Consider the following 27,468-nt stretch of genomic DNA (forward strand, 5'->3'; position numbering starts at 1 on the left):
GTGGTTGAATACGTGGTAGCTGCATTTTTGGGGTCAATAAAAGTGCTTTCAACCATGCCTGTTTTGGAGAACTTGAGCATCTTCCACTTCTGCTGTGTATTATGGTTGATGTGATTAAGTATTGGGGTCGTTTAGAAAGCCTTAAAAATAATAGTCTCCTTGCTGTAGCTTTGGAACTTGAAAACAAATTGTATGAGAAAGGTCTATCTACTTTGTTAGACTTCATTAAAATTTCCTTGCATTCTGTAATTGCTTACACTTAATGAGAGTGAAGAATTGGTAAATTGTCTACACTTATTACTAGGACAGTAAAAATGTTCCTTGAAAGCAAAGTTTATCGATCTCAGGGGAAAAGCCATAGAAAGTAATGAGAAACTAGATATTTATTGTAAGATTAAAACTTTTTTAAAATACGAGAAGTGTAAGTCTCTTGTTCAAAATTCTTTTGATAAAACAGCATAATTAACAAAAACAAGAATTTCAAATCATATTTTCCCAGTTTAAGTCGGTCGTTACAAGCATATTCTTAGACACTAATAGACTTTGTACTTTTTAAGCAAAAGTAACGTTGGAGATTTTTAAAAGTGCGCCTGCACAAAGTTTAAGAGATACTTACTGTAATTCTATTTTTGAGATTCAGACTCAGTTAAAACATTTTGACAAGATGTCCTTCTTCAAATAATGTCTTGTTCCGATGATTCTTTTTATGCATTTCACTACAAAGTATGCACCTCGAAAGTGAAACACTTAAAACTTTTGCTCAAACTTTCCTGAATGAAACTTTCAACTACTCTCTTACCAAATCAACAATAAAACTCGGGGGTTACCATGCAAAGTTTTGAGCTAGCGAAACAAATTGCCGAACATATCTTGCGATATTTGAAATTCAAAATGGCCGCCATTCCTGTCTTAACCCAATGAGGAAAATTAAATTTTGGATTTTCGAAAAAGTAAGAGTGTGAAAGTTTTATTTCTTCAAGAGCTTTAAAATGAGTCCTAACAAAAAAAAAGCCATCTCAAAATTACATGTTATAAGCTTTCATCAGCTCATTAAAGAACTTTGCAGCACTATGCCCACCGTTTTCCCGATTTCATACAGAGTTTCCATTGAGAAAGTCATAATGGATCAGTTTTTTTCACTCTTTGTGTATAATTTGCAAATTTCACCATGAAATGTAGGCCTAATAAACTTTGCAAAACAGACTTTCAATTTGCAAAGGGCGCGCCGAAAACTGCAACTGAGTGATGCAATGTAACATAACCGATTTATTTATTTTCTAAAGCACCTTTTGTATATAGATATATATTGAAAAAGAACTGTACAAAAACAGGTTAAAACTCCAAAGTTATATAACAATGTATTGAATTCGTGGCTGATACGATGTATCGTATGCGATGATTGGCCGAGATCTCAAAATCTTTTTTTTTTCACACCGAGGCACCCCTCCTCCCACCGCCTCCCTAGCTAAAGGCAGGTTAGAAGGTTCCCGTAACGCTGAAGACTCCCCAGGTCACTAGTGATTTAATATGCCAGACACTTGCCAACTCTTGCCAGGTCGCAGTGAATGAATCTGATGAATCTTTTGGCTGTGCAAAAATAGAACTGAAATTTCGAATTTGCACATCATTTACGAACAACGATGTCAGCTAACGCAACGGAGCCTCTGCAGGTTGTACCCAGAGAACGCTACGCCGAACTGGTCACAGTCCTGATGCACCAACTTCCGGGGTCGCTAAAGGTGGGCTACCTGCATAGTTTGTTGAACTTGTTCTTGAAGTTGATCTACGAGTTATTTGATACTGCCATCGACGACGTCACAGAATCCAGGTGCACACACAGGCGCTCCTTAGCTGGTTAGTCTGCTAAGTAGATCGATTTTCGGATCGATCTATTGATCCCGTAGTCGATATGCCCGCCACTGCAACCTACACAGGCGCTCCTTAGCTGGTTAGTCTGCTAAGTAGATCGATTTTCGGATCGATCTATTGATCCCGTAGTCGATATGCCCGCCACTGCAACCTAAATACTCACTTTAGGTTGCAGTGGCGGGCATATCGACTACGGGATCAATAGATCGATCCGAAAATCGATCTACTTAGCAGACTAACCAGCTAAGGAGCGCCTGTGGAGTATTTAGGTTGCAGTGGCGGGCATATCGACTACGGGATCAATAGATCGATCCGAAAATCGATCTACTTAGCAGACTAACCAGTTAAGGAGCGCCTGTGGGTGCACAGTCCTTGCGGCTCTTTTACTACCTGGTAGAAATAAAACGAAACCGAGTTTTATGAAAATCGTTTTCATGATCTTCAACTGGTCACTGTGGCATATGCGCAGCGAGTTCAACGCCAGCGAATACAAGAGAAGTCGGCCAGTTGCGAGCTCGGCCAGTGGGAGAACTCGGCCATTTACGAGCTCGCCCAGTTGGAGAAGTCGGCCAGTGGGCGAACTCGGCCAGTAGAGTATGCACCCAATTAGAATATATGATCTATAAGAGTGTTTTTTTGAAGTCCCACCAAAGTTGTATGCGAAAGCGATCTAAATTTTACTGAAGAAATGGCATAATGTTTGCCTGACCTTTACGCGCGCGCGCGATCTTCAGAAACACTGAGGCAGACCGTACATGTTTTGCAGGGTGGACGTGGGACCTCTTCGCGTTGTTTTCTGAATGTTTTAAACCGACAAAATAACAAAAACTATGGTAGCAAAAAGTTAAAACTGGCATGTGCCGATTAAGTATTCAACTGTGAAGAGAATGCGTATGCAATCATATTGCTTTGTTGCGAGTGGCCGACTTCTCCTGGCCGACTTCTCCCACTGGCCGAGTTCTCCGGTTACCAGGCCAGGTGCTGGCTGCAGTTTCGTAGCCCCGCAACTCTCCTTGAAGATTTTTTGTGTGCCCTACACAAAAAATCTTCAAATCTTCAAGGGGAGTTGCGGAGCTACGAAACTGCAACAAGACCGGATGTAGGGTTGCTGATGAATAATATTTATAATAATAATAATAATAATAATAATAATAATAATATTTTATTGCTTGCTTGTAAATATAGGATTTACATCACATTTGTGGCAATAAAAGTGTGATACAAAGATAAGTTCAAATTTTTCTCCAATAAAGATAAAGTAATACAGTATAATAATAGTAGCTAATAATAAATATAACTAGGTATTTCTTTGTTTGTATAAAGTAAAAATGTAATCTGCAAGTTGTTCATTAAAAGATAACTCTTGTTTTGTTAGTAGAGAAATAAGCTGATTTTCAGTTGTATCGTTTGGGGAAACAATAACACAGTTGTTTCTTTAGCAAATTTTATTCACTACTGCTTTGATAAAAAAAGAAAAAAGAAAACTTAACATCACATTAAAGTGAATATTTCCAAGTCTCCTTTTGTATTTCACATAATTTTCCTCTAACCAGTTCTTAAATTGTCTATTATGTTTCAACTATGCCAGATTAGCACACAGTTGTACTAGAAATTCTTTCCTCAGTTTCCTATTCTATTCAATTTTTTCTATAGTCAATTTTTGAATGGCGTTACTTTAAGTCTTAATACTGTTCATTTATATGTATGAATTGCTCAATGTCCATTTGTTACAAGGTTATTGGTCATCTGAAGTCCAACCAGAAAAGTGAAAAGTGGATCATGTGCGTCTATGTAGATTCCTGGCCTGATCCGTGTGTTGTTCTTGTAGTAGATAATATTTATGAAGGTGTGAGGGTAAGTGACAGCTTTCAAGAAAAGTAACCCAAATTAACATTTCTGATAAAACTAGCTGAAATAATGCACATCTGCATAGGTCTTTTGCGTTTTATCACTATGATAATTTAAAAAGGAACCAAATTTTCTAGGATGTACATAATTTTTGACCTTGACAAAGAGCTTTAAAAAATTACTTACTAGTGCCTAAGATACCTACAAACTTTCATATCAAAACTAAGATAACTTATCGTTCCAGATTTTTTCTACTTGCACCACTTGTATATTTTCCAACCTCACTTTTGCATACACACTATTATGTTGATCTTAAAATGTTCATATGAACCACACTTCACCAATGATTAGGGATGCATATTTATACGATACTGTGGTTTTCTATTTGTCAACTCTTCCATCTTTCAATTTCACTTTTGCATACATTTTGGAATTCACATGTTCATTTGAACCAAACCTCATCTATGACCTGTGAACAGGTTGAAAATGAACACATCATCAGCATAGGACCTATAACACCAATAACCAGTTCTGACAAAAATTTTAAATCAGTTATCATCAACTTCCAATGACCATTGCTTTGTTGTGCCAGTTGAATTTACTAGTTAGATACAAAGCTGTTTTTTTGTGTAGATGAAAACAAAGCTAGCAGAAACATGTTTTTATAAATTTGATTAAACAATTTCTTCTCAGAAATTCCCTACTTATAGCTTCAATTTTGGTGTTTCCTAGGACATTTTAATGTTTGTTTTTTCTGAATCATAACAAAACTATCAGTCTGAAAGGAGGGTACTTCATTTGCATGCATAATTAGGGATTTAGTTCAAATTCGAACAGCGCCCTCTAGCCAGTGAGTGACGGTTATGGCATTTTTCGCCAGAATTTTATCCGCAGATATCTCAGCCTTCGTTTAGCATCCGTCCTGTTTCCAGTTAGCGGCTGAATTGTACTCTTAGTTAGTGTTCGCCGATGATTTTTTGTGGGGTTTTATCGATTCGTTTTTGCGTTAGCCTTATTTTCATGGTTTTCGAGCGACCGAAAATGCCGTTCACTAAACACTGCCGCAAAAGCATATCCAAAGTCAAATTTCCTTGAGAAGTAGGGAGGGGACGTATCTTGAGTAGGTCCATACGATCTGAAAAAATCTCAGTGGCTTAAGCCTCCGTTTTTGAAACACGTCTCGTTGAAGTTGACTATGCAGCGACGTTCATGTGTTAAATCTAACATGGCGACCTACAGTGCAGCGCAGCGTGAGTGTACACGCAGTTTCAGCTCTTTCTCGGTCCTCACCGGCTAACTTGGCAGATTTTTTCGGTTCTGTTTATGTTTTCAATGATTGTGACGAGGAAGCAAGACTGCAAGCTTGTGTTACCTCACTGGCCAACACAATCTGCCTGGCTGGCTTCTCGGTAAAGTCGTGGACAGCGCAAATGGAAAAAAAACAACGGTGACAGAAGGGCTACGTTTATCACTGTCTGCGGCCGTACACGTAGTATAGTGGTAGACACCCGTCGTATTGACTAGCAGTGCTGTTTCGTTTATGAGTGATTTTTTCCGTTTTCGCATTCTAGTAGCTAGCAAGCATACAAAAACTGTAGGAAATAACATCGACCGCAAAAAATCTCCGTGGATAAATACGGCTACCCTGTATCCCGCACACGAGCATCTGAAATTGGTGAATATAGATGCAGCTAGAATGATGCCGGTAAACAGCTGCGCGCTGCGGCCATCCCCTGCTAGCATTACCGTGCGTGCTCGAACTAGACTGGCACATTTTATAACTCATGTAACTAGCAAAATAATTTTTTTTTTAAAGTATTGATGGTCATAATGTGACATTAATTAAAAACTCTATTTATATATAACATCAGTGACCCGATTATAGGAGTAAACTTTGAAAAAAATGAAAGATTAATCGTGTAACGCGTGCGCCGTGTGAACTACAAGTGGTTTGGTCTCGGTAAACAGCGTGGATTGTACGTAGCGTAACGGGTGTTCGTATACTCATAGACCCTCGAGATCTACGTATACAGCGATATGGTAACTGCATGCCAACATTCAACACTGCCGCAAATACATGTCCATGGTCGCACGGTCATGAAAATTTCACCAAATATTGATAATAGTTAAATGAATATTTTCTGAAATTTTCGACTTGGCTTAAGACCTCTAAGGTCATTATCGAGCTCTTTTACGAAAAAGGTGAAGTTTACTTCCGCATTTGGCGGGTCGACCTCGCCACCCACTTTGTAGCGATTTAAATGAAATCTTCTCAACTCTTGTGAGTTTACCCTAGGAAAACAATTCATTAGTATGTATGCTACAACTGAGAGCAAAAATTATAGTTCTAGCTATTGTACGTTTTGCTGCACGTCGATATTTAAAGACCACCCTTTCGCCGTATTTTATCCCTCACTGCAGTGGCGGTCAGCGTAACGAAAACGAGGCTCTACAACACGAACTTTTATGCAAATTTCATAGGCTCCTTTCAGACTGCTATCGTGTACATGTAGTTCGACTGAGCCTTAAAAAGATTCAAATCTAAAACCTAATATAATCCAGGTTCTGCTAAAAATATCAGACTGTTGGTTTGATACGGAGACAGCTCATATTAATACCAATGGATTTTGATCCAAAATGGGAGCCCAGTGTCATTGACACCATTTTTTTTTCATTATTAGCAATTCACTCGTTTTTAATTGTTACCATGCTGGAATTCACGAATTTTTAATTGTACTGGTACTGGAATTTTGAAATAGGAAATTGAGGTGAATCTTAGATCAAAAGTTTTCACTGGGCAGTTAGACTTTACCATTGCATTCATTTTTTTCATTCTGTTCATGGAATATTCTATTGATTTCAAGAAAAGTAACTTAAATGGGTGCCATTGAAGTTGACTTTGATGTATGCCATCAAGACAATTTAATTGTGACATGGCAGTTTTGTTAAAGTTTAATTTTTTTTTTTAATCTATTCCAAGAAAATGCAAACATGAATACTGCTAATACTTGTAAAGCATACCTGCACATCAAAATAAAAATTTAGTTTTTGCAATTTTATTTCTCATTTGCAGTCTGCAAACATGGATGTTATTTTTCATGCTGTTGACAATGAAAAATTAAGAAGTGTATTATCTTCCACAAAAGTACTGCAATGGCAGAAAACTATATCATTTAAAGGTAAGTAGTCAGTTTTCCTTGGTATTGATCAGTTTTTGTCTAATTAGAGTAATATATCTTCCATGCTTTGCTCAATTTTAGGAAACCTCACTAGGTTTTATGTAAAAGTGCAAGACCCTGTGAAATATTGTTATTTTCTTGAAAATGGACTGCAAAGATCCATCTAGAGAAAGGTATCATTAGACAGCACTTCATTTCACAATGAAGTGCGTGTCAGAAATAATGATGACTCAGCAGTTTTCCCAAAGTACTGGCATTCTCAATGAAAATGCAATCAGTGTTCCACATATTTGAAAGTCCCTGGTATGGGTAGAAGTATTGTGAGTTTTATGAAATAGAAGGTTCAGGAAATTTCAATTATTACAACCAGTGTGCCCTCATAATGGCAAGGATATGCCAGTCACTCAACAGTTTTCTCAAGGTAGGACTTACTCTAAGAAAGTTTGGGATATTTCATGTTTGTAGAGCCAAAGCATATGTGAAAAAATTCCTGCCTTGCTGAATTCAGAAAATCTGAAAACTGATGTCCACAATTCCAGTATCTGCAATAGCCAGAGCTAGGGTACAATGATTGTTCTGTATCAGCCTTATACCTACTTTGATGGTATTCCAAAGGTGTGGTGTAAACATTAGTTTTTGCAGTAGCTTTCTTAGAACTGTTAGGAAAAGGCAATGCGTTTGATTAAGGTAATCCTCAACGATAAGAATGCTTTCCATTCTACATCACACTTACCATGGAAGAACCTTGGAAGAAACTTTTCAAATGCCATCCCTTGGAAAGAAAGATTTGCCTTGCATAGTCAGCTCATAATTATTCTGATATACATGTGAGTGTTTTGTTCATTCTTTAAAACACACAGGTCTTACAATGGCAAGTGTTTACTTATCAAATATTTTCCAATTTACAGGAATTGAGTCGTCTTTTCTTCCAGTGCTTGACGAAATCAAACCTAAAGGGTCTGTCTTGAAAGAAGAAATTAGAGCAGATGTTCATATCTGTGAAAATGGTGAAAAGTTACATAAAGGGTCAGTAATTAATACAGCACCAGTACTGTAAATATTATCAAAGTTAAGCCGTTGAATGAAATTACAATTCATTAATTGTTATATATAATCCTAAAATATGTCTGACCCTGCAAACATTTCAATGTCAATGGTTAGTTCAAGGGTGTTTGTTAATGTTTCACAAAACCAATAGACCTGTTCCCTGTTATCCCACAATGCATTGCTATGGCTGTATTCCACACCATATCAACACTCAAAACAACAAAAGCATACTAATTTTGTGTAGTACAATGGATTGTTATACAAGAATGACACAAATTTGCAATGTAACAAATTGCCTTGTGTATTTTTTATCCATCAGCGAAGAAAACATAGGTCAGGGTGTAACCAGACTGTAGAGGGGGTCTATGAGTAACATACCCTGCATATACCCTTTGGTTAAAAAGTTATATGAGTATCATTCTCTTAATTTGTATACCTTAATGGCACTGCATCATGGAACCGGTAAAATAATAATAAAAATTATGGCTATTTTCTGGTAAAATTTTGGTAATTAAGCTGTAATGCACATATCAAGGAAAATATGTGCATATACCTTTCATATTGTATCAGACAATCAAAGTGCTATGCTCTGTTAACTGTTACAGGTGTTTGTGAATTGGGTTTTGGAAGTAATTATGCTAATACAAACATTCTCTTTCTTAATTCATCAGTTTATTACCAGATGGATATCGAATTTCTCCTCTCAAGAAAAGTGACATCGATTCAGTCATGAAAGTGTGGAAGTTTGGTAGTGGTAGACTTCGGGAAAGATTCCTACTTCAAGTGGCTACACATTTCAGTGCAGGAATATACAGTGAAGAGACAGGAAACTTGGTGTCCTGGGCAATTCAGATGTACTTTGGAGCAATTGGATCAGTTAATACTCTTGAACTGCACAGGCACAGAGGTTTGGCAAAAAGTGTCATATCTTTTGTTGCACAGAAGATGTTGCAGTGTGGTGAAATCCCTTGGGCTCATGTTGAGGATGTTCAGACAAAAGATGTATCACAGCACATGGTGACATCACTAGGCTTCAAAAAATCAAGTATACAGCATGTATGGTTAATATGTAACCCAGTTAAATAGACAGACAGAAGACAGATACCCTCAATGATTCTCCCTTTCCAAGATAAAATGAATAATCACCATTTCAAATAGACTATCAACTGATATCCTCAGGGGAAAACATGGCACTTTTGGACATTGGTTTGACAGATTTGTGTCTCACAGGGCACTCATTAGATGTTTGAACCATCAAATTTTGAAAGTTCAAGGTTGAAATGTGGGCTAAGGACTAATAGAATTCCTCACCTCAATGGGATGAGGTGGAATGTGGCACATAGGAATTTATATCTCATATGGGAGTCTCTGGATGGTGTGAAAGAAATTCCTCATTTGGTGTCAGGCATTCTTAGTCCTTTGGTGTTTGGGATGTGTCCCTTCAACACATATATAAATTGCAATCATTGTATGTTATTGTAGAATGCACCATTGTCATAAATGACTTCTTTTGATCTATATCATTCCCTTTGAAATATACAATCCACATTCCTCCTCAACAGATGCTGTGTAAAACATGTTTATATTTTACTCATTGTTGTATAATAATATCATTATGTAATACTTTGTCAAAATAACAATATTATGCTCAAGCTTGTTGTCTGCCTATACAATAGTTTCAGTTTTACCATGTGACCTGCCATTCATCAAATAATATGCAGATCTTGGGTGCAGCGAAAGCCAATGATCAAAAATAAAATACACTTTGTGCAATTGATAAGACAGATAGTGAAAACAAGTGGATTCACAAACTAGTGTTCTCACTCTCTCAGTGTACTAGTGACAAGAGGAAAATATTCAGTCCTGAATCCTGCTGGATGTTCAAAGTTTCACATGTGGTTTACACAAAAAACTCTTTTCTATAAATTGAAAATGTGAAATATAGGAGTGAACTCATCGTATATGACTGCTTCTACAGAGTTGTTAATTGGGAGTTTCAGTTAACTGGAAATGTGAATATTCTATATTTTTGAACTCATAATAAAGGAGAAACCAATGCCCTATTACTGTATAATCAATTTCAGTCACAATATAAACCATACCATAAGATTTCATGATGTTTTTTAAAGTCCAAATTGATAAAATACACCATCTCCTCCAGAATAGAGAGGAACTGGAAGTAAGGCTGATAATTAACACATTGAAAGTATGTAAGGCTGGTACAAAGAACATAGAAAGAGTTAAATGCTGACACCAGACAAATAGAAAGTACGTACGTGGCTGATACAGAACACAGAGAAAGTGAGTAAGGCTGATACAAAAGATATAGAAAGTATGTATGGCTGATACAAAACAGAAAGTTAGAAAGGCTGGTACAAAACATAAGGCTGCTACAAAAAACACAGAAAGACTTATGGCTCATACTAAACGCATAGAAAGTACGTTAGGCTGATACAAAACAGAAAGTACCAAAGAAAGGCTGATATAAAACACATACAAAGTACATGTATGTAAGGCTGGTAGCAAAAGCAAAGTGAGTAAGGCTGATACAGAACACAGAGAAAATTATAGGCCGTTACAAAACAGAGAAAGTAAGAAAGGCTGATACAAAACACACACAAAGTAAGGCTGATACAGAATACAGAGAAAGTACCTAACGCTGATACAAAACACAGTTTAAACATTCATAGGTTATATGTAAGTAAATTAATGCAGCGTTATGCTTTCTTGAAATTCATTACAGGATCTGCATTAGAATTACAGTAAAGGTCTTGTAGAGATATATCAGTATGTATGGATTATTTCTGTGTGGTTTCTTTTATAATTATTTGAGTGCGGTATCTTCTGAGAAATTATATAATTACTACCGGTACTTGGACTCTTCAAAACATGATATGATATCTTTATGAATGTTTTTTAATCAAAAATTTGTAGTACAAATACAATCTAAACTTTAAAATGTCTTTGAGCACGATGGATCCTTTTTCAATTTAAGAGACGTGGTTTATTGCCAAGGATAAAATGTTCAACTGAGTGAAACTACCAAAACCAGGTGTACCCAATGAAGATTTAGAAGAAATTTGGATTTTTAGGCAGATTGCCAAAAGGCGCTTCGTGTAGCATTCATATTTCATATTCATATTGCAGAGAAAGGGCAGTAATTTTCACTACAAGTGGGTATATAGGGAAAATTTATTGCTTGAGTGACATGTTACACTTCGCAGAATCATAGAACCTAAACTTTTTTAAGGTCTATGACAGAATCTGTTTTTCTGCGGAGGATGTTTCTCACCAACAATGGAGACCAGTCATGACCCTGCAGCTATGAAACACAATTACAATGAAATACTTTTTATCTATTTAGTTGGTCAAACGAAAATGTAATTTTTGGAACTGTTGTTGTTCTCTCTGCAGTAAAAACCCATTTAAAAACCAATCGTATTCTTATAAGAAATGTACAAGACATTTTGAATCTTGAAAATATATGACACAACTAAATTTCTTACTTCTAATAAAAAAATACACAGTGAGTGTGTGCATTGTATGTGGGAGTATTTGTGGTAGTCTTGTTTCATATTATTTTGATAGGAATGTGACATTTGAAATTGTTCATTGGGGAAAAGGAAGGCAGGTAATGTCTGTCAGTTTCTGAAATCGAGTAGGGTTAAGCCTTGTAGTAATTTGTACAATGATTTCTGAGAAAGACAAAGTTTTATGTGCATCAACACTTGAAGTGAGACAGGGATTGATACTCGTGAAGTTAGAGAGATGGATCATTGAAAAGTTCTATGCATGCTTTGGATCAGGACAGTGTTGGCAGTTAACACTACAATGTCACTCATAGGATGAGTAGTATACTTGTACACCAATCATGCCAACTTTGACTTGATGAGGTGATCAGAAAATTACTGTAGACAATAGTGGGTCAGAATGGTTCTTACTCAATGTGTTGTAAATAATAAAAATGTCTCATGACTCAAATGATTTTACTGCGAGTGATTATTGGGTCACTTTTGATATGGTCATCTATCAATACTTTTGATGTTTTTCACCCAGAGAACACTTAGATATTGTTAAAAACATTAAGCTAAATTGTGCAAGTTCAAACATCATACACCTTATAAAAGCTGCAAAGTAAGCCAGAATTATCCCCTCTTCAATGAGTACGCTTTAAACTTATTTTAAGCACCTAGCTGGAGCATAATTTTGATGCTATCATCTAAAATGTGAAGCAGACCTGAATTAAGTGTCAATCTAAGTTCACCTTGGAACAGATATCTTTTCTTGCTTGAACTCAAAAGTAAGCTCCAGTTGGTATCATATTGCATTTTTAAATGCAACTATACCATAGTTATGCTTCAGGTACATCTATGCATCTTTTTGGTGTAATCTTCATGGAAAATCCTTGTAAACCTATACAATAATAAATATGTCATGGATTAATTACAACAATCCCATAAGAAATTGTGCTTCAAAAATATTTTAGTTGCCCCCTGTTCTATCCTAAGAAGATTTAGCAGTTCTCCCTCGTAGCTCATGATTTTCTGAGTGTCCCCGAACTTTGCTGACCCAAGTCATAAATCATGACTGCTCCCTTATAGTAAAGTAAAGTAAAGTAAGCCTTTATTGAAATCGTATCCCAGTTGGGATCTTGATCATAAAGTACAATAAAGGTTTTGCAAAAACAACAATGAAAGAGTATATATAATATATATATAAATATAAATATCTATACATGAGGTCAACATATTAAAGGTTCATAAATAGTTTACTTTGCCTTTTTCATTTTGTCTTGTCTGAGTTTAAAACATGTATGTATGTATTTTCCCAATTCACATAGTGATGCTTTATCTGTCCTTGAAAAGATGCTTACAAGGTCTTGTGTGCCTCTGAATGCGTTTTTTACAAATGTTTAGTTTACTGAAAAAATCATGTCTAATGTCTGTGTATCCTTTGCAATGAAAAAGAAAATGTATCTCATCTTCTACTTGTTTGTTTTGGCAAATTGGGCATGCTCTGTCTATGACATCAAGGTTTCTATATCTACCTGTTTCTATGTGTAGTATGTGTGCACTAATGCGTAACTTGCACAGGGCTGATCTGTGATCTGGGTTTTTTATAACATGAAGGTAGCTTTCGAGAGAGAAATCTTTTTTCAACTCTCTGTATGTGCGAAGTTTATTTTTATGGTGCCCTTGTCTGGTATCATCATGAATCAATTCAAATGCACATTTTTCAAATAGCTGTTTAACTTTTACATTGAAATTAGTTTTAAAGTGTTTGTCATTTTCTATCTTTACATTCATGGCATCTCCAATATTTACGAGCAGCAACGATTGTTTAATTCCTGACACCCAATTATCTGTATGTGCATTGTCCAGTTGACAACCCAGATCATAAGCCTCACGAGTCAGTGTTGTATCAGATTTCTTACTTATTTTTAACCAATATTTGACCATTTGTGTTATGCTTGAAACAATTAGAGGATATCTACCCAGTTCCATTAGACATGCTATGTTGGATGCTTTGTTATTCACTTTAAGTATGTGCTTGCAAAATTTAATGTGCAACTTTTCAATTGTGTTTGTTAAGTTTGTGAGTATGGTTTTTGCATTTGTGCATATGTCTGCAGTCCATACTTCTGTACAGTATAGCAGAATAGGTTTTATCATGGCATCAAACATTTGTAAATGGACCTTAATTGGAATATTTAACTCTGCAAAGAGTAACTGTCTCAATTTAAAACATGCCTTCATAGCTCTGTTTTTCAAATCAATTTGTGCTCTGTTTAGTTTTCCTGTAATATTTAACTTTATGCCAAGGTAAGTGTATGTTGACACATTTTCCAACTCATTACCATGTATAGTAAATTTAAATTTGTTGAAAATTTTCCCCGATTTGTTGAAAACCATGATTTTGATTTGAGAATGTTTATGCCTAAATGCCATTTTTCACAATAATGCCCTATTGAATTTATAGCATTCTGTAGCCCCGTAGGTGTCTCAGATAGTAGAAGTAAGTCATCTGCATAAAGTAGACATGATAAAGTACTCCGTAATAAAGTTGGTGGGTCATTGCTGACACAATTAAGCGAATCTTTTATGTCATTAATGTATAGGTTTAAAAGCAGTGGGCTTAAGCCGTCACCTTGCCTTATTCCTCTCTCAATGGGAAACTGTTCAGTGAGTCCCTCTTTCACCCTAATGCAACCCTTCGAATTTAAATAAATTGACTTAATGATGTTATAAAATTTCCCTGTGATACCATACTTTATTAGTTTGTGTGGAAGCCCACATGCCAAATTGAATCAAAGGCTTTCTGAAAGTCTATGAAACAGCCAAAAATATATTTCCCCTTACTCAGATACTTTGTAAGTAATTGTTTTAAAACAAATATATGATCACATGTACTAAACTCTGGCATAAAGCCAATTTGTTCCCTAATTATAAGGTTTTCATTTTTAATATGAGTAATTAGTCTTTGTTTTAGAACTGAAGTAAAAAGTTTACTAATTGTACTTAGCAATGTTATCCCTCTGTAATTTCTCGGGTCATTTTTGTCTCCTTTTTATATATCGGTACAATAATGCCTGTGTTCCATGCATCAGGAAAGTGACCGCTAGCTAAGATTATGTTGAAAAGAGTTTTGATTTGTTTAATTAATACATGTCTACTTGCTTTTATCATTTCATTTGTTATTTTATCCATACCTGGGGCTTTCCTGTTCTTTAAAGTACTGATGGCTTTTTGAATTTCTAATTCAGAAATGGGTTTGTCCAAAGCTGATATCTGTGTTCCCAGCCTCTGTTGATCTATCATAACATTCTCATCTATTAATGGCAAATCTACCTTTGTATTAAGTGCCTTAAAATGACTGTACCACCTTTCTTTTTCAATTGGTGTGTGTTCACTGCTATTATTTTGTGAATCTGATTTCAACTCATTAATCAGCTCCCAGTACTTATTTGGGTTTGATTTCCCCAAGCTGTCTAATTTGTTTAAAATCTGACTTTTAAATTCTCTTCTCTTTGTTTTAACTAGACGTTTATATTGTTTCTTTAAATTGTAGCACGAGCTCCGTAATTCAGTATTATATGGGTCTCTGCTCAACTTAGTTGATAATTTGTAAACATCATTTTTTAAATTACCAAGATCATTGGTATACCACTTTGGTTTCCTAGAGGTGCTTAACTTCTTGCCCTTTTGTTCCTTTTTTTTCCTTATAATGCGTTTATGGAGACTAGCTCCTGCTGTTTGTAGGAATATGTTTGATAACATTGCACAAGCTGTATTAACTGACTGTATTGTGGCATCAAAATTTGTTTTGTTAAAATTATTAATGAGTGATGCAATGTGTGGATTATGTAATGCTTCATAAAAGTAATACCTAGAGTTGCTGTCCCATACAAAAGTAAAATCATTGCTACGTCTATCTTGATTAATTTTTATATTAGTATCTACATTATTTAAGTAGGCGTTAGTTTGTAACTGAAATTCACTTTGGCAATGATCTGATATAGAAATGTTCAGTGGGTGAACCTTAAAAATAGAATTTTGCTAAATAAGTTAGTACTGACGATACTATAGTCCACAGTACTGCTGCCATGCCTTTGGTGACAGGTGAATTTTCCAATACTGTCTCCAATACATCTCCCATTAAGAATTACCATATCGGTGGCCATGCACAGATCTAAAAGTTGGTCACCATAATAATTTTTCATTGAAATATCCTGTGAATTTCGTTTTTTGAAAGCAATGTCTGCATTTGATAAATGATAGTCGTCTTGTTCATAAATTGCAACCTCCTGTATATTCTTAGTACGTGCATTGAAATCTCCAGTGAGAATAATTGCCCCCTTTTTGAAAATTTTGCAATATCTTTTTCCAACAGCTGAAACTGGTTTGACTCTTTCCAGCTAAAAATACTTGACCCTTGTGGACTAAAATATAGGGTACAAATAAAGATATCATCATCTAAGTTAAAAAAGTTACTATCTAAACGAACCCAAATAAAATCTTCAGAACTACTTTCCATCTGCGTAATACCAGCAGTAAAAATATCTCTAAAATAAAATGCAACTCCTCCAGAGGGTGAGCGTGCTTTTCTATGTTGTTTGGTTCTAGCCGAATGAAAATAACTATATTTTGAAATATTAATATTTGAGTCAACTCTTGTTTTTGTCTCTACCAGACTTAAAAAATCAAACCTTTCTAAACTACTTAAAAAACTGCTATCTCTAACTTCTGTTCTAAATTTCCATAAATATTCCATGTAGTAAATTTCAGTGTACTTCTCGCTATTGAGGAACACACCATGTCAAGAGTTCAAAAGTAGTGACAGTGAAGTTAAGTATTGTGACATAAAGATACCTGATTCAAGGTCCTCACATATCTAAAGGACGGATGTCAATGATGTATTCAATTGTTGATAAAATTCAATATGTTCGTCAAAAACTCCCTCACGAGGTGCTTTCCTTTATCGTTATTGCTGTTGCTGTTGTGATTGTTGTTTGCATTGTATTTGTAATTCCAGGAGCCATTAGTGTTATACTCTCTCCCTCGATTAGTGTATTTCTTTGGAATGTGCTCTTCTCCAATCCTTGGATTTGGCTGATTGTTACCCATCTGTGTCAGAATAACTTTGTAGATGCTTCTCTTCATGTTTGCCACTAGGAAAGCAGTGCCTTTGTAATTTGGATGTACTTCATCTTCAAACAACTCCAATCTAATATTATTCACTCTGTCTTGGAAATTGTTTTGTATGAAGTGTAGGTTTTGTGAATTGTCACTCATGAAATGGAGAGTGTCATTAAATTCACTGCTGGCGTGATTGAAGGTATCATTGCCTAACCTCGGTAAAATGCTTGAAGACTGGCATGTTGGTATGCATGCATGAGATTGTTACAGCGCCCCCACACTTCAACTTCGGAGATTGCTCGATGTCTGTGATGAAGACGGAAGCAGCCGATGATGTCTTGAAATTCGTCCCGCGGGACGATTTCGAGAGATTGATAGACACACTGAAGTCACAATCTCCACATTCTCTGAAGGTAAACCTCTGTCTGAGAGGCCATCATAGGCCCTACCTTAGTGCATGGAGTCTGAGAATGTAAGATGTTTCTTGTCTGTGCCACAGGGCCGTCTTTGCAGATTGGAGCGGTGCACAGTTGACAAAAACGACCAATTTCCCTCTGTCAAGTTTAGCATAAAGTCAGACAATACCGCAGGAAACCACGTCAGCTTTCAATTATTTATTCCAACCATGGCTGTGATATCGCAGCGGTACTTGTGGCGTGTATCGAACGCGCTCGGGTCATTGAGGTCATCGCCACTGTGGCGATGACCTCAATGACCCGAGCGCGTTCGATACACGCCACAAGTACCGCTGCGATATCACAGCTAGGCCACAGGTTATCGTAACGTTGCTTGGAGTGGATAGAGGGAATGTGGATAGTCGTTCGAGGCGGGCGGCCGAAGGTCGCCGTTTACTTGGAAAAAATAGAAAGGTCAGACACCGATTTCAGACAAGCAGCCAGAAAGAAACAAAAGAAACAATCTGGCGTCAAATAAATGATCCTCGACTATCACAAATACCTTCAAATGTTTATTGCTCCAGTATGGCCGGCCTAGAAACGTTACATGTGCCGAAATTTGGCAATATTCACTTCCTGGGGATTCCGCACACTTGCCCTGTATCCGCCATACTGAATTCGAACTACCTTACCCACAATTCAATGCGAAGTCCAATTAAGTCTCGAACAACTATCCAAGCAACGTTACGATAACCTGTGAGCTAGGCCAGCTCTTCTGGACAGCTCGAACCCAACAATCGAGCATGTACCCCACAGGCGCATATTAAACCGTCGCTACGCGAAGCCGGCCTGTTCTTCCTCCGGTATACAGGCCGGCTTCGCGTAGCGACGCTTTATGCGCCTGTGATGTACCTGGAAATCACTGAAATAAAGGACGATATTTCAAATCGTGTTAGAGAAGAAAGAGAGGTAGAAAGAAGAAAGAGCAACATCATAATAAAGAAATGTAAAGAGTCAAGTGACAAAGACGACATGCGAGTTGTAGCCGAAATTCTAGACGAAATCGAGCTGCCAGACATACAGAGTACACCACAGAGCGACTGGGACTTAGACGAGGCGAAGGTTACGCCAGGCCGATCAAAGTACAATTAAAGAGTACAACTGACAGAGCAAAGATTCTAAAGAACTCCAGGAAACTACGAGAAGCATCAAGAGACGATCTTAAGAATATTTACATCACTCCTGACCTGACTAAGAAACAGCAGGAACAAGACCTAGCTTTAAAGAAGGAACAATGACGACGTACAGAACAAGGTGAAAAAAATCTGAAAATTCATCGAGGAAAAATCGTACAAAGGACAATGTACGATCAGGAAACAAAAAACGAGTGATAGGACCTACACCCCTCGCCCAAAGTTGTATATAATGTAAATAACATAGCTACCGATGAAGAAAACTTTATAAATACTGATGCATGTAATGAAAAAGAAGATTCCTGTCCTTTGCAGACCCAACTGAAGCCACCCAAGACACATACCAAGAATACCCTTACGTGTTTGTATACAAATTTATGCCCAAAGTCTTGTAAATAAAAGAGACGAACTCACTACTATTCTCGAGGATAAACCATATGACATTGTAGCAATCACTGAATCCTGGACACACGCTGAGGTTACGATCGATGAAATGTGCATACAAGGTTATCACAAACCGATCCGGCAAGACAGATCTTACACCTACAACGGTAGAGGTGGTGGAGTTTTATTATACATTAAAGACATTTATACCATTGCTGAAGAAACCAGTCTGCAAACCCTTGGTTTTACAAACTCAGTTTGGTGTGAGATATCAGTCTCAACTGCATCCTCACTTTTAGTTGGAGTAGTATACAGATCACCAAACAGCAGCGATAATAATAACGAGAGGCTTTACAAGTTGATTAAACGAGCTGCAGGGAGACATGTTGTGATAGTCGGAGACTTCAATTTTCCAAATATAGACTGGGACATGCTTAGCACTGATAGCAGCAGTGAAATATTCATGAACATAGTGTATAGCCACTTCCTCACGCAGCATATAACCTTTCCTACTCGTGGAGCAAACATCTTGGACTTAATTTTTACAAGCGAACCAGGCTTAGTTGAAAACGCTCAACCGATTGGACAACTAGGAAACAGTGACCACATCATGTTTGATTTTGACATTATCGCCCAAACCAGGCAACAGCAAGCTACAGGTATGGTACTGGACATGAAAAATGCCAATATATTAAAATTACAAAAAATGATGACTGATCTGGACTGGGACAATGAACTAAAAGGCAAATCCGCCAGTGACATGTGGATGACCATTAAAATTAATCTAAAAAACATCACTGATGCATGTGTTCCAATGAAAAAGCGTAGTAGTCTTACCAGGCCACACTGGATGACAAGGGACGTTCTACATTCAGTGAGAAAAAAAGAGAAAACTCTGGCGAATTTACTCTACAACAAGAAATCCAAGTGACTATATAGAGTATCACTCACAACTAAAAAAGACAACAAAAGACATCAGAAGTGCCAAATCTGCGAACGAAAGGAACCTTGTAAACCATCTAAAGGATAACCCAAAAGCTTTCTTTGCCTATGCCCGAGCAAAGCAAAAAACAAAAGTGTGTAACTCCAGTGAAGAAATGTGTGAAGTATTAAACGAATTCTTTACTTCTGTATTCACTGCTGAAAAAACCTCGGACATGCCACGCTTGAAAAAAATGTTTAGCGGTACAGAAGCAGAAGAACTGCATGTGATAAATATAACTGAAGACACAGTACTGAAGAAATTACTACAGCTATCACCAGGTAAAGCATCCGGCCCAGATGGACTTTCACCAAAAATTCTCTGTGTAGTTAAAAACCAACTTGTAAAACCACTGACATTGGTCTTTAACCCTTTCACCACCATGGTTTGTCCCAAATCCATTGTTTCTATGGTAAAGTTGGACCTGTATACAGGGAACTGGGGGTGAAAGGGTTAAAGAATCTCTGAAAACAGGAGAAGTACCAGAGGACTGGAAAATTGCAAATGTCACACCTATATTCAAAAAGGGCAGCAAATCGGAGCCAGGCAACTACAGGCCCATCAGTCTCACTTCAGTTTGTGGCAAGCTTCTTGAATCTATCATACGGGACAGCATAGTACAGCATCTAGAAGCAAACAACTTAATCCATAACACTCAACATGGATTTCGACAACAGAAATCATGCCTGACCAACCTGTTAGAATTCATTGATGATCTGACAAGTTACATGGATAATGATGTACCAGTTGACATAATATACGTAGACTTTGCTAAAGCTTTCGACAAAGTACCCCATTTGAGACTGCGAGAGAAAATGATCAGTCTTGGCATTAGTGGTGAAGTCCTACGCTGGGTCCAGGAATGGTTGAAAGGCAGAAAGCAGCGAGTTATAATAAACGGTATAGCATCTGGTTGGAAAGACGTTATTAGTGGTGTGCCACAAGGGTCAGTACTTGGCCCCATACTATTTTTGATCTTTATAAATGATATCGACCATGGAATACTTTCGAGACTGAAGAAATTTGCCGACGATACAAAAATTTACCGTCCACTATGCAACGAACATGATAGTAAAATTTTGCAAGATGACTTAAACAAGTTGGAACAATGGTCAACAGAATGGCAAATGGCCTTCGACGCAACAAAATGTAAGACTATGCACATTGGTCAGAAAAACCCAAACAACACGTATAACATGGACAACACAAGTCTACAAAATATGGATGAAGAGAAGGACCTAGGCATTACTATACAGTCAAATCTGAAACCAACAAGACAATGTGTACAGGCAACCAAGTCAGCGAACAGAATGCTAGGTTTAATCAAATAAAGGACTTTCACGCACAAATCCAAAGACATCATTCTTCGCTTATATAAACAGTTGGTTCGGCCAAGACTTGAGTACGCAGTTCAAACTTGGTCCCCATGGTTACAAAAAGATATAGCACTTATAGAAAAAGTCCAACGAAGAGCAACGAAATTAATACCAGAACTTCGTAACGTAAACTATGCAGATAGACTGAAATGCCTCGGACTAACAACTCTTGAACACAGAAGACAACGCGGAGATATGATTGAAACTTTCAAGATTCTACACCACCACGACTTGTGTGATCTCTCCTTTCAAAAAACATCATTCTGCAAAACACGTGGACACAATCTAAAGTTGCTTAAACCATCAGTGAGACGCGACATACGGAAATATTTCTTTACATCCAGAATTGTCAATAAGTGGAATAGTCTACCAGCCAGTATCACATCTCAAAAGATGTGAACACTTTTGAGCACGAATACGACCGCTATGAAGCAGCTACTACGATCTAGAGGAGTTCTATAATCCACTAGGATACCTTCCCCTTTATTTGTACTGAACTGAACTGAACTGAACTGAACTGAACTGGTGCTCCGCTCGCAAGCCCTCTTAAACGTACAAAATATTAGCTGCATTAGAGTGCAGAGCACCGACAAAGAGATCGATTGTTCGAGCCCGGGGTACGATCCATCAAGCAGACTGCCAAGTACCCAACCCACGAGCGCCGATGTTTTAGCCGACAACCCATTGAACTGAACTCCATATAGGCACTTTTGTGCTGAAGGTGTCCGACGTTGCGGACCTTGTCCAGTGTACTGCCACAGAAGTACCTAGCAGACTGTACCACTATTTTTTAGTATTAAGGGCTGAATATAGCCATTCGACAACACGTTTGCCGAAGTTCAACTATGTACAAGTTCAATATTAAAGTCATATGTTCTGTCTTATCAACGCTCTTCACTAAGTTCAACAAGTTGAACTACTTACTTTGGTACTAGCTCCATGAATCATCTAAGTTCAACTACAAATGCTGCTCACGGTCCCTCCACAAAAGGGACGGTAGACTGTGCGCTGCTGTAATACACTCTGTGAAGAATTTAGAACTTAATAGACTGTGTGAAGAAAGGTGTCAAAACGAATAGGAATTATTCCCGACAAAAAGGGCTTGACTTAGATTATTGTAAGAATGTGTGAAGTGGGGTGCCAAATGGCAAACGACATCACAGGACAATAAAACTTACATGGAGTGAAGATGCTTTTCACCCCTTCAGAAATAAATATGGCAATTAACTTTTTCAATAGGTGATCACTGGTCTCATGACCTTCAGCGATAATGGTATTCTTGCAATATAAATTTGAAAGTAACAAACTGTCCTATGACCTTTTTTCAATCCTCCAAAAAGAGATATACCATTAAACAACTACTGCCACAAGTGCACTACTGCTAGTCCCCCATTAGCACACATATCCAGCCCTTTACATCCGTCAGGCACCCCTAAAAAATAATGGTACAGTCCGCTTGGTACTTCTGGGGCAGCATACTTGACAAGGTCCCGACGTTAGCACAAGTGCCTGTGGGTTGGGTAGTCTACTAGATTGATCGATTTTCTGCTTGATCTATCGATCCCTTGCTCAGTCTGCGTGCCACTGCAACTTAAATACTCCCAGTTGCAGTGTGCAGTGGCAGGAGTGAATAAATACTCCCAGTTGCAGTGGCAGGAGTGAATAAATACTCCCAGTTGCAGTGGCAGGAGTGAATAAATACTCCCAGTTGCAGTGTGCAGTGGCAGGAGTGAACCTAAATACTCCCAGTTGCAGTGTGCAGTGGCAGGAGTGAACCTAAATACTCCCAGTTGCAGTGTGCAGTGGCAGGAGTGAACCTAAATACTCCCAGTTGCAGTGTGCAGTGGCAGGAGTGAACCTAAATACTCCCAGTTGCAGTGGCAGGCAGATCGAGCACGGGATCGATAGATCAAGCAGAAAATCAATCAATCTAGCAGACTACCCAATCCACGGGATACGCTATAAACTGTACCACGGCCCCTCTATAGTCCGCACGAAAAAAAGAGAAGGTATGACATGGTTTTACCCCTGAACGCTGTGGAACTTCTCAATTTTTCGATGAGAAAGTTGGATGATTTATGGTAAAAAATGCATTGACTGGCCATTATTTGGGTACTATTAGCATACATTTGTTCTAGCTCCCTCAGACCAGAGATACTTGCCTCAAAACTGTCCATTTCCCTGGACCTTTGTCTCGTTAAACAGACTATTTTGGGGCAACTCTCAGGCCGGCCGCCCTCAGACAACAAATGTATGCTGCTATTGTCATGGTTGACCAATGTGTGTGTTCTTGTTCATACTGTCTGAGATATTCTGAGAGCAACTACTTGGTTGTTTCCAGGTTGGTTTGTTTTAATGCCCCTGTCAGCTGTCATGATTTCAGCCACTACCAATATTACATTGTATTGTGCTCCCAAACATAAAACTGTTGCCCATCTTTACCTTAGATACTTGACCTTTGCAGTCCATGCATAAAAGTATTAAAATATTATTGTCAGATATGTGCTACATTTAGCCACAGTATTTCTTTCTTTGCAACTGGAACAAGATTTTTTTCAAAGTTTAGTTTATACAATGCTGCTGGTACATTCCCACTTTAAAAACTGAAATTTCTTCCCAGCGCCCACTATGTTAAAGTTCAATAAGACAAAACAGATGGTCAAAAAACCTCATAAACCATAATTGCCAGAATGTTGTATTTTCTAAGTGCAAAAAGTAAGTTTGATAAAAAGTGAATATTTAAGGAATTTCTCGTTAATATTTGTGGTATTTTCATGTATTATTCAATTGGAAGTACATATGATATCTTTTACCTTTTTATCATCAATAGTAAAGTCTATTGTTTTCTAGGTTATTGATGTGATATGGTCTAATATAATATCAGAAGAATGGAAAACCAAGGTGTATGTCAATCAGTGGCCCAACCCAGGTGTTGTTGTCTGTATGAATGGTCACTTCAATGGACCACATGTAAGTACAAGTGTAATTACTCTTCATTGAGTAGTTTCCAAAGAGTCCACAGTTGGACTCTGTATTCTAGTGTTATTTTTTTCTGATTAGAACTCATAATTCAAATTCTGTCTGGACAAACCATATCATTGAAAACTAATAGCCTGATGGTCTAAGAAAGTTTGACAGTTAAACTGAGAATGCATGTTGAGGGCAGTGTAACCAGCTGTTCTGACAAATTATTGGCAGAGGAGTGTTATGGTTCAGTTGTAAGTACTGGGCTCAGTTTGTACAGTTTGTAAGTACTGGGCTCTAGTTTGTACAGTTTGTAAGTACTGGGCTCAGTTTGTACAGTTTGTAAGTACTGGGCTCAGTTTGTACATCTGCAGCCATTACCCAGCTATGCCTGGCTCAAACACTATTCAAGGACCATGTAGTATGAGGTACATATGTAAGTCAATTTAATTTTTGATAAATCTAGTATAGCCATTACACTGCAGACATGCAAGAACTGATCTCATTAACAAGGGCAATGTTCTATGATATGTAGATATGCATGTCAATTTTTGTAGCATTATGATCAAATATGGCCACAAGGTGACATGTTGTTTTGATTTTAGTTTTGTCAGACTGTTGTAAAAATTTATTAGAAAAACGACAGATGTGTTTTTTATCTTCTATAAGAGATATTCCGTAATTTTTTCAATATCAAGCAGCATCAAGGTTGTGAAATAGTTCATATACTACTGATAGTATTATGCATTCCCTGCCATCTAGCCTTTGAAAGCAGCCCAGATGAGTCAGTGAATCCAAACATTGTGTCTCATAATGGCACAACACTTCTGTTTGAGATGCCAAGTTGGGTCAAGTGATTTTTAAGGTTATGTTCATTTTCACCACATTAGAAATGCTGAAGTTAATTGAAATGTTATCAAGCTTGTGAAAATGATTTGCCAGGTATTATTGCAATCGAGGTGCAGATAGAACAAAATCAGACCATGTTCTTTCCAAATGGAGTTTTGAGGGTTTTTTGGTTGAAATCTGACCATTTATTTGATGTATTGGCTAAGCTTTCTCATTGTTTTAGTGTTGTATATTTCAGTAACTGATATCTGCTTTGCATGAAAAATTTGGTAAAATTTGCTGTGTGTCTTAAAAAGTCATATTTTTGAATGTTCTATCAGCCATTATGTCACTTGCCAGTGTTTTTATATTCTACTGGATTTTGGCAATCAGTAACTCATTTGATTGGCTGTTCTTGTCCTCGAAATTAACTTCCAAACTTTCACTTTATGCGAAAAGGTTTGCTTGTTAACAAAGCAGAGAACCTTAGCAAAGAATTGAAGTTACACTGCACTTTACCCTTACGTCAACCGGTGCATTACTGTACAGCATTGTCACATTAAGAACATGATTGAAATTTGCCAAGGAGAGTGAACAGGGCAGAACAAGCAAAGTGACTATAGAGACTGTGTGAATATTGACTGTCTTCTTGGCTGCTAAATTAAACTAAGATTTTGATTTTGATATCTCTTCTTTTCATCTTGGAAGACTCCTGTTGGTGACTTTGATGTCTTTATTCACTCCACTTCTCTATCAGTTCTCAAAGATGTCTTGAAAAATACCAAAGTTTTCAATTGGAGCAAGACAATGTTATTTGTAGGTTAGTATGGTCATAAATCCATGATTACATATCTGCGAGTTCATTGCTACAACTATTCAGCTGCTGGACTGTAAACTTTGATTCTATGAGGCTCTGAACTTCTGTCTACTTGTGAAAATGTTGAAGGAAAATTCTTGGTCTGTGCATTAGTAAATGCAAAACTGTTTTGTGTGAGTGTACCTAGATCAAGTATACACAAATAAAGTATACCCCTTGTTCATACGTTATTCGATACAAATTTTCATGCTAATATATTCTGTTAATTTACAGGAGTAGATAATGGCGTTCAGTCTGTTCTGGAAGAGATTGTACCCAAGTCAGCCTCTCTGAAGTTTGATGTATTTAGTGAAGTTGATCTGTACATCCACACTGATAGCTCAAAATTACTCTGGTGAGATATTAATTCCTGAAATAGATTTTACTTCAGGTGATGCATTCACCACTTTGATGAAATTTGAGTGTGTTACTGCTGAGCATTTCTCTTTGTTTTTGTGTCTGTGTCTGTGTGTCTGTGCGCATGCAAGCTGAGTGCTGGTGTCATGGTCAAAACTGCAATAACATAAATTCCCTCATAGACCACCTTTTCAGAAACAAGGATGTAGTTGGGTGGTTTTGATTGATTACTTTCCTGATGGATTACTCTAAGATACTATACTTTTCAAGTTTGAATCTGACAGAAAAATTAATGAATTCAGAGTGCAATTTCCTGCAAAGGCACACATTATCATTATCTATTAATGTAACATGCTCACTATGTAAACTGATGCAAAATGTGTAACACCAAAGAAAGCACCTGAAAATGTGAAATTTCTATAATTTTTGCTGAAAATGATCAAATTCAGGCAATCTTTAAAAGTGCTAATATTTTATCTATCTTTACAGTTTTCATTCAAAATGAGGATTTTATATAGTTTTTACATCTAACTGCATGTTGCCATTGAGAAAGTTTGTTTCAGTGTGCGTAGTTGGTGATTTGAATAATACTTGTGTATAGCCCTTGTTAAGAAAAATATAGAACATTTTCCCCCAAGATAATTTGTAACAAAAAATACCATTTTCAAGCAAACAAATTCCAGTACAATTATGACATCAAGATGATGTCCATGCTGTGCTGTGACAATTGCTCATTCATAAATTTTTTCCCTTTCAGCTCAGTACAAGAGGGCCTATCTCTGCGGTCTTTGCATGAGAAAGATGCGGAAACTGTCTTGAAACACTGGAAATATGGACGTGATTGGTTACTTCCTGAATTTAAACACACAATTAGGAACAATTCAACTAGTGGTTTATACACAAAAAATGGAGAACTTGTATCCTGGGCAGTACACAACTTTTTTGGTGGGATTGGGTTTGTTCACACTTTAGAGAAATATCGTGGACTTGGGTGTGCTAAAGCAGTAATTGCTGATGCAACCAAGAAGATTATGAACTGTGGAATCCATCCATGGGCTCATGTGGAAAATGTTCCAGGCAGGGAAAGGTCTGAGAGGATGTTAGAAGCTGTTGGATACACCAAATCTGGAATCAGTCAAAAAATGGGATTGTATGCACCAGCTGGAAAAGAAATCACTTACTGAACCAGTGCACCCTGACTGCATTTGTCTTTTCCAAAACAGCAGCAACAATTAAAGAATGATATCCCAAGTGGCATGATGAATGTCTTATTCCATATATGGCACTATGAGAGTCTCTTATTCCATATATGGCAAGAAAGGTTTTTTGTGAGATCAAATGTTGACACTGAGCCAAAGAACAAATCACACTTTTCAAAGTGAGCATTTTTGTAACATAACCTTTTTGGGTAGCATTTATTGCTTGAACTGTTTAGAATCTGTCCTGAGCCACATATAAGTTTGACTAACTGTAAAGGCAAGTGTTACATAAGAGGCAAATTGTTACATGGAAGATGAAAGGCATTTGTGGAAAATAAATGGTATAGAAAATGAA

At 37.2% G+C, this 27,468-nt stretch overlaps 2 protein-coding genes across 4 annotated transcripts; both read left to right on the top strand.

Annotated features, from left to right (window-relative positions):
• The first annotated feature begins 1,464 nt into the window (after window positions 1-1,464).
• LOC139148478 (glycine N-acyltransferase-like protein 3) lies at window positions 1,465-11,924 on the top strand. Of its 3 annotated transcripts, none has more exons than XM_070719944.1 (5): window positions 1,468-1,739; window positions 3,604-3,723; window positions 6,791-6,896; window positions 7,829-7,922; window positions 8,615-11,924. In XM_070719944.1, exons 1-5 carry the CDS (start codon window positions 1,641-1,643, stop codon window positions 9,027-9,029), a joined length of 834 nt encoding a protein of 277 aa, XP_070576045.1. In that variant the 5' UTR covers window positions 1,468-1,640; the 3' UTR covers window positions 9,030-11,924. The 3 variants fall into 3 exon arrangements, with proteins under 3 accessions (XP_070576046.1, XP_070576045.1, XP_070576044.1); XM_070719943.1 differs by having other exon boundaries at window positions 1,470-1,739; window positions 7,805-7,922; XM_070719945.1 differs by lacking the exon at window positions 3,604-3,723 and having other exon boundaries at window positions 1,465-1,739; window positions 7,805-7,922.
• Window positions 11,925-16,860: 4,936 nt separating this feature from the next.
• Window positions 16,861-27,468, top strand: LOC139148477 (uncharacterized). The gene is made up of 5 exons (XM_070719942.1): window positions 16,861-16,992; window positions 23,760-23,879; window positions 25,410-25,521; window positions 25,792-25,912; window positions 26,672-27,468. Exons 1-5 carry the CDS (start codon window positions 16,882-16,884, stop codon window positions 27,096-27,098), a joined length of 891 nt encoding a protein of 296 aa, XP_070576043.1. The 5' UTR covers window positions 16,861-16,881; the 3' UTR covers window positions 27,099-27,468.

This window comes from Ptychodera flava, chromosome 13 (assembly GCF_041260155.1).
Source record: "Ptychodera flava strain L36383 chromosome 13, AS_Pfla_20210202, whole genome shotgun sequence".
NCBI classification, from domain to species: Eukaryota; Metazoa; Hemichordata; class Enteropneusta; family Ptychoderidae; genus Ptychodera; species Ptychodera flava.

Coding starts and splice junctions, on each gene's coding strand:
- LOC139148478 (XM_070719943.1), top strand. CDS start 1,641: ATGTCAGCTAACGCAACGGAGCCTCTGCAGGTTGTACCCAGAGAACGC. Junction 1,740..3,603: donor AACTTCCGGGGTCGCTAAAG/GTGGGCTACCTG, acceptor ATTTGTTACAAG/GTTATTGGTCATCTGAAGTC. Junction 3,724..6,790: donor ATATTTATGAAGGTGTGAGG/GTAAGTGACAGC, acceptor TCTCATTTGCAG/TCTGCAAACATGGATGTTAT.
- LOC139148477 (XM_070719942.1), top strand. CDS start 16,882: ATGTCTGTGATGAAGACGGAAGCAGCCGATGATGTCTTGAAATTCGTC. Junction 16,993..23,759: donor AATCTCCACATTCTCTGAAG/GTAAACCTCTGT, acceptor ATTGTTTTCTAG/GTTATTGATGTGATATGGTC. Junction 25,913..26,671: donor GATAGCTCAAAATTACTCTG/GTGAGATATTAA, acceptor TTTCCCTTTCAG/CTCAGTACAAGAGGGCCTAT.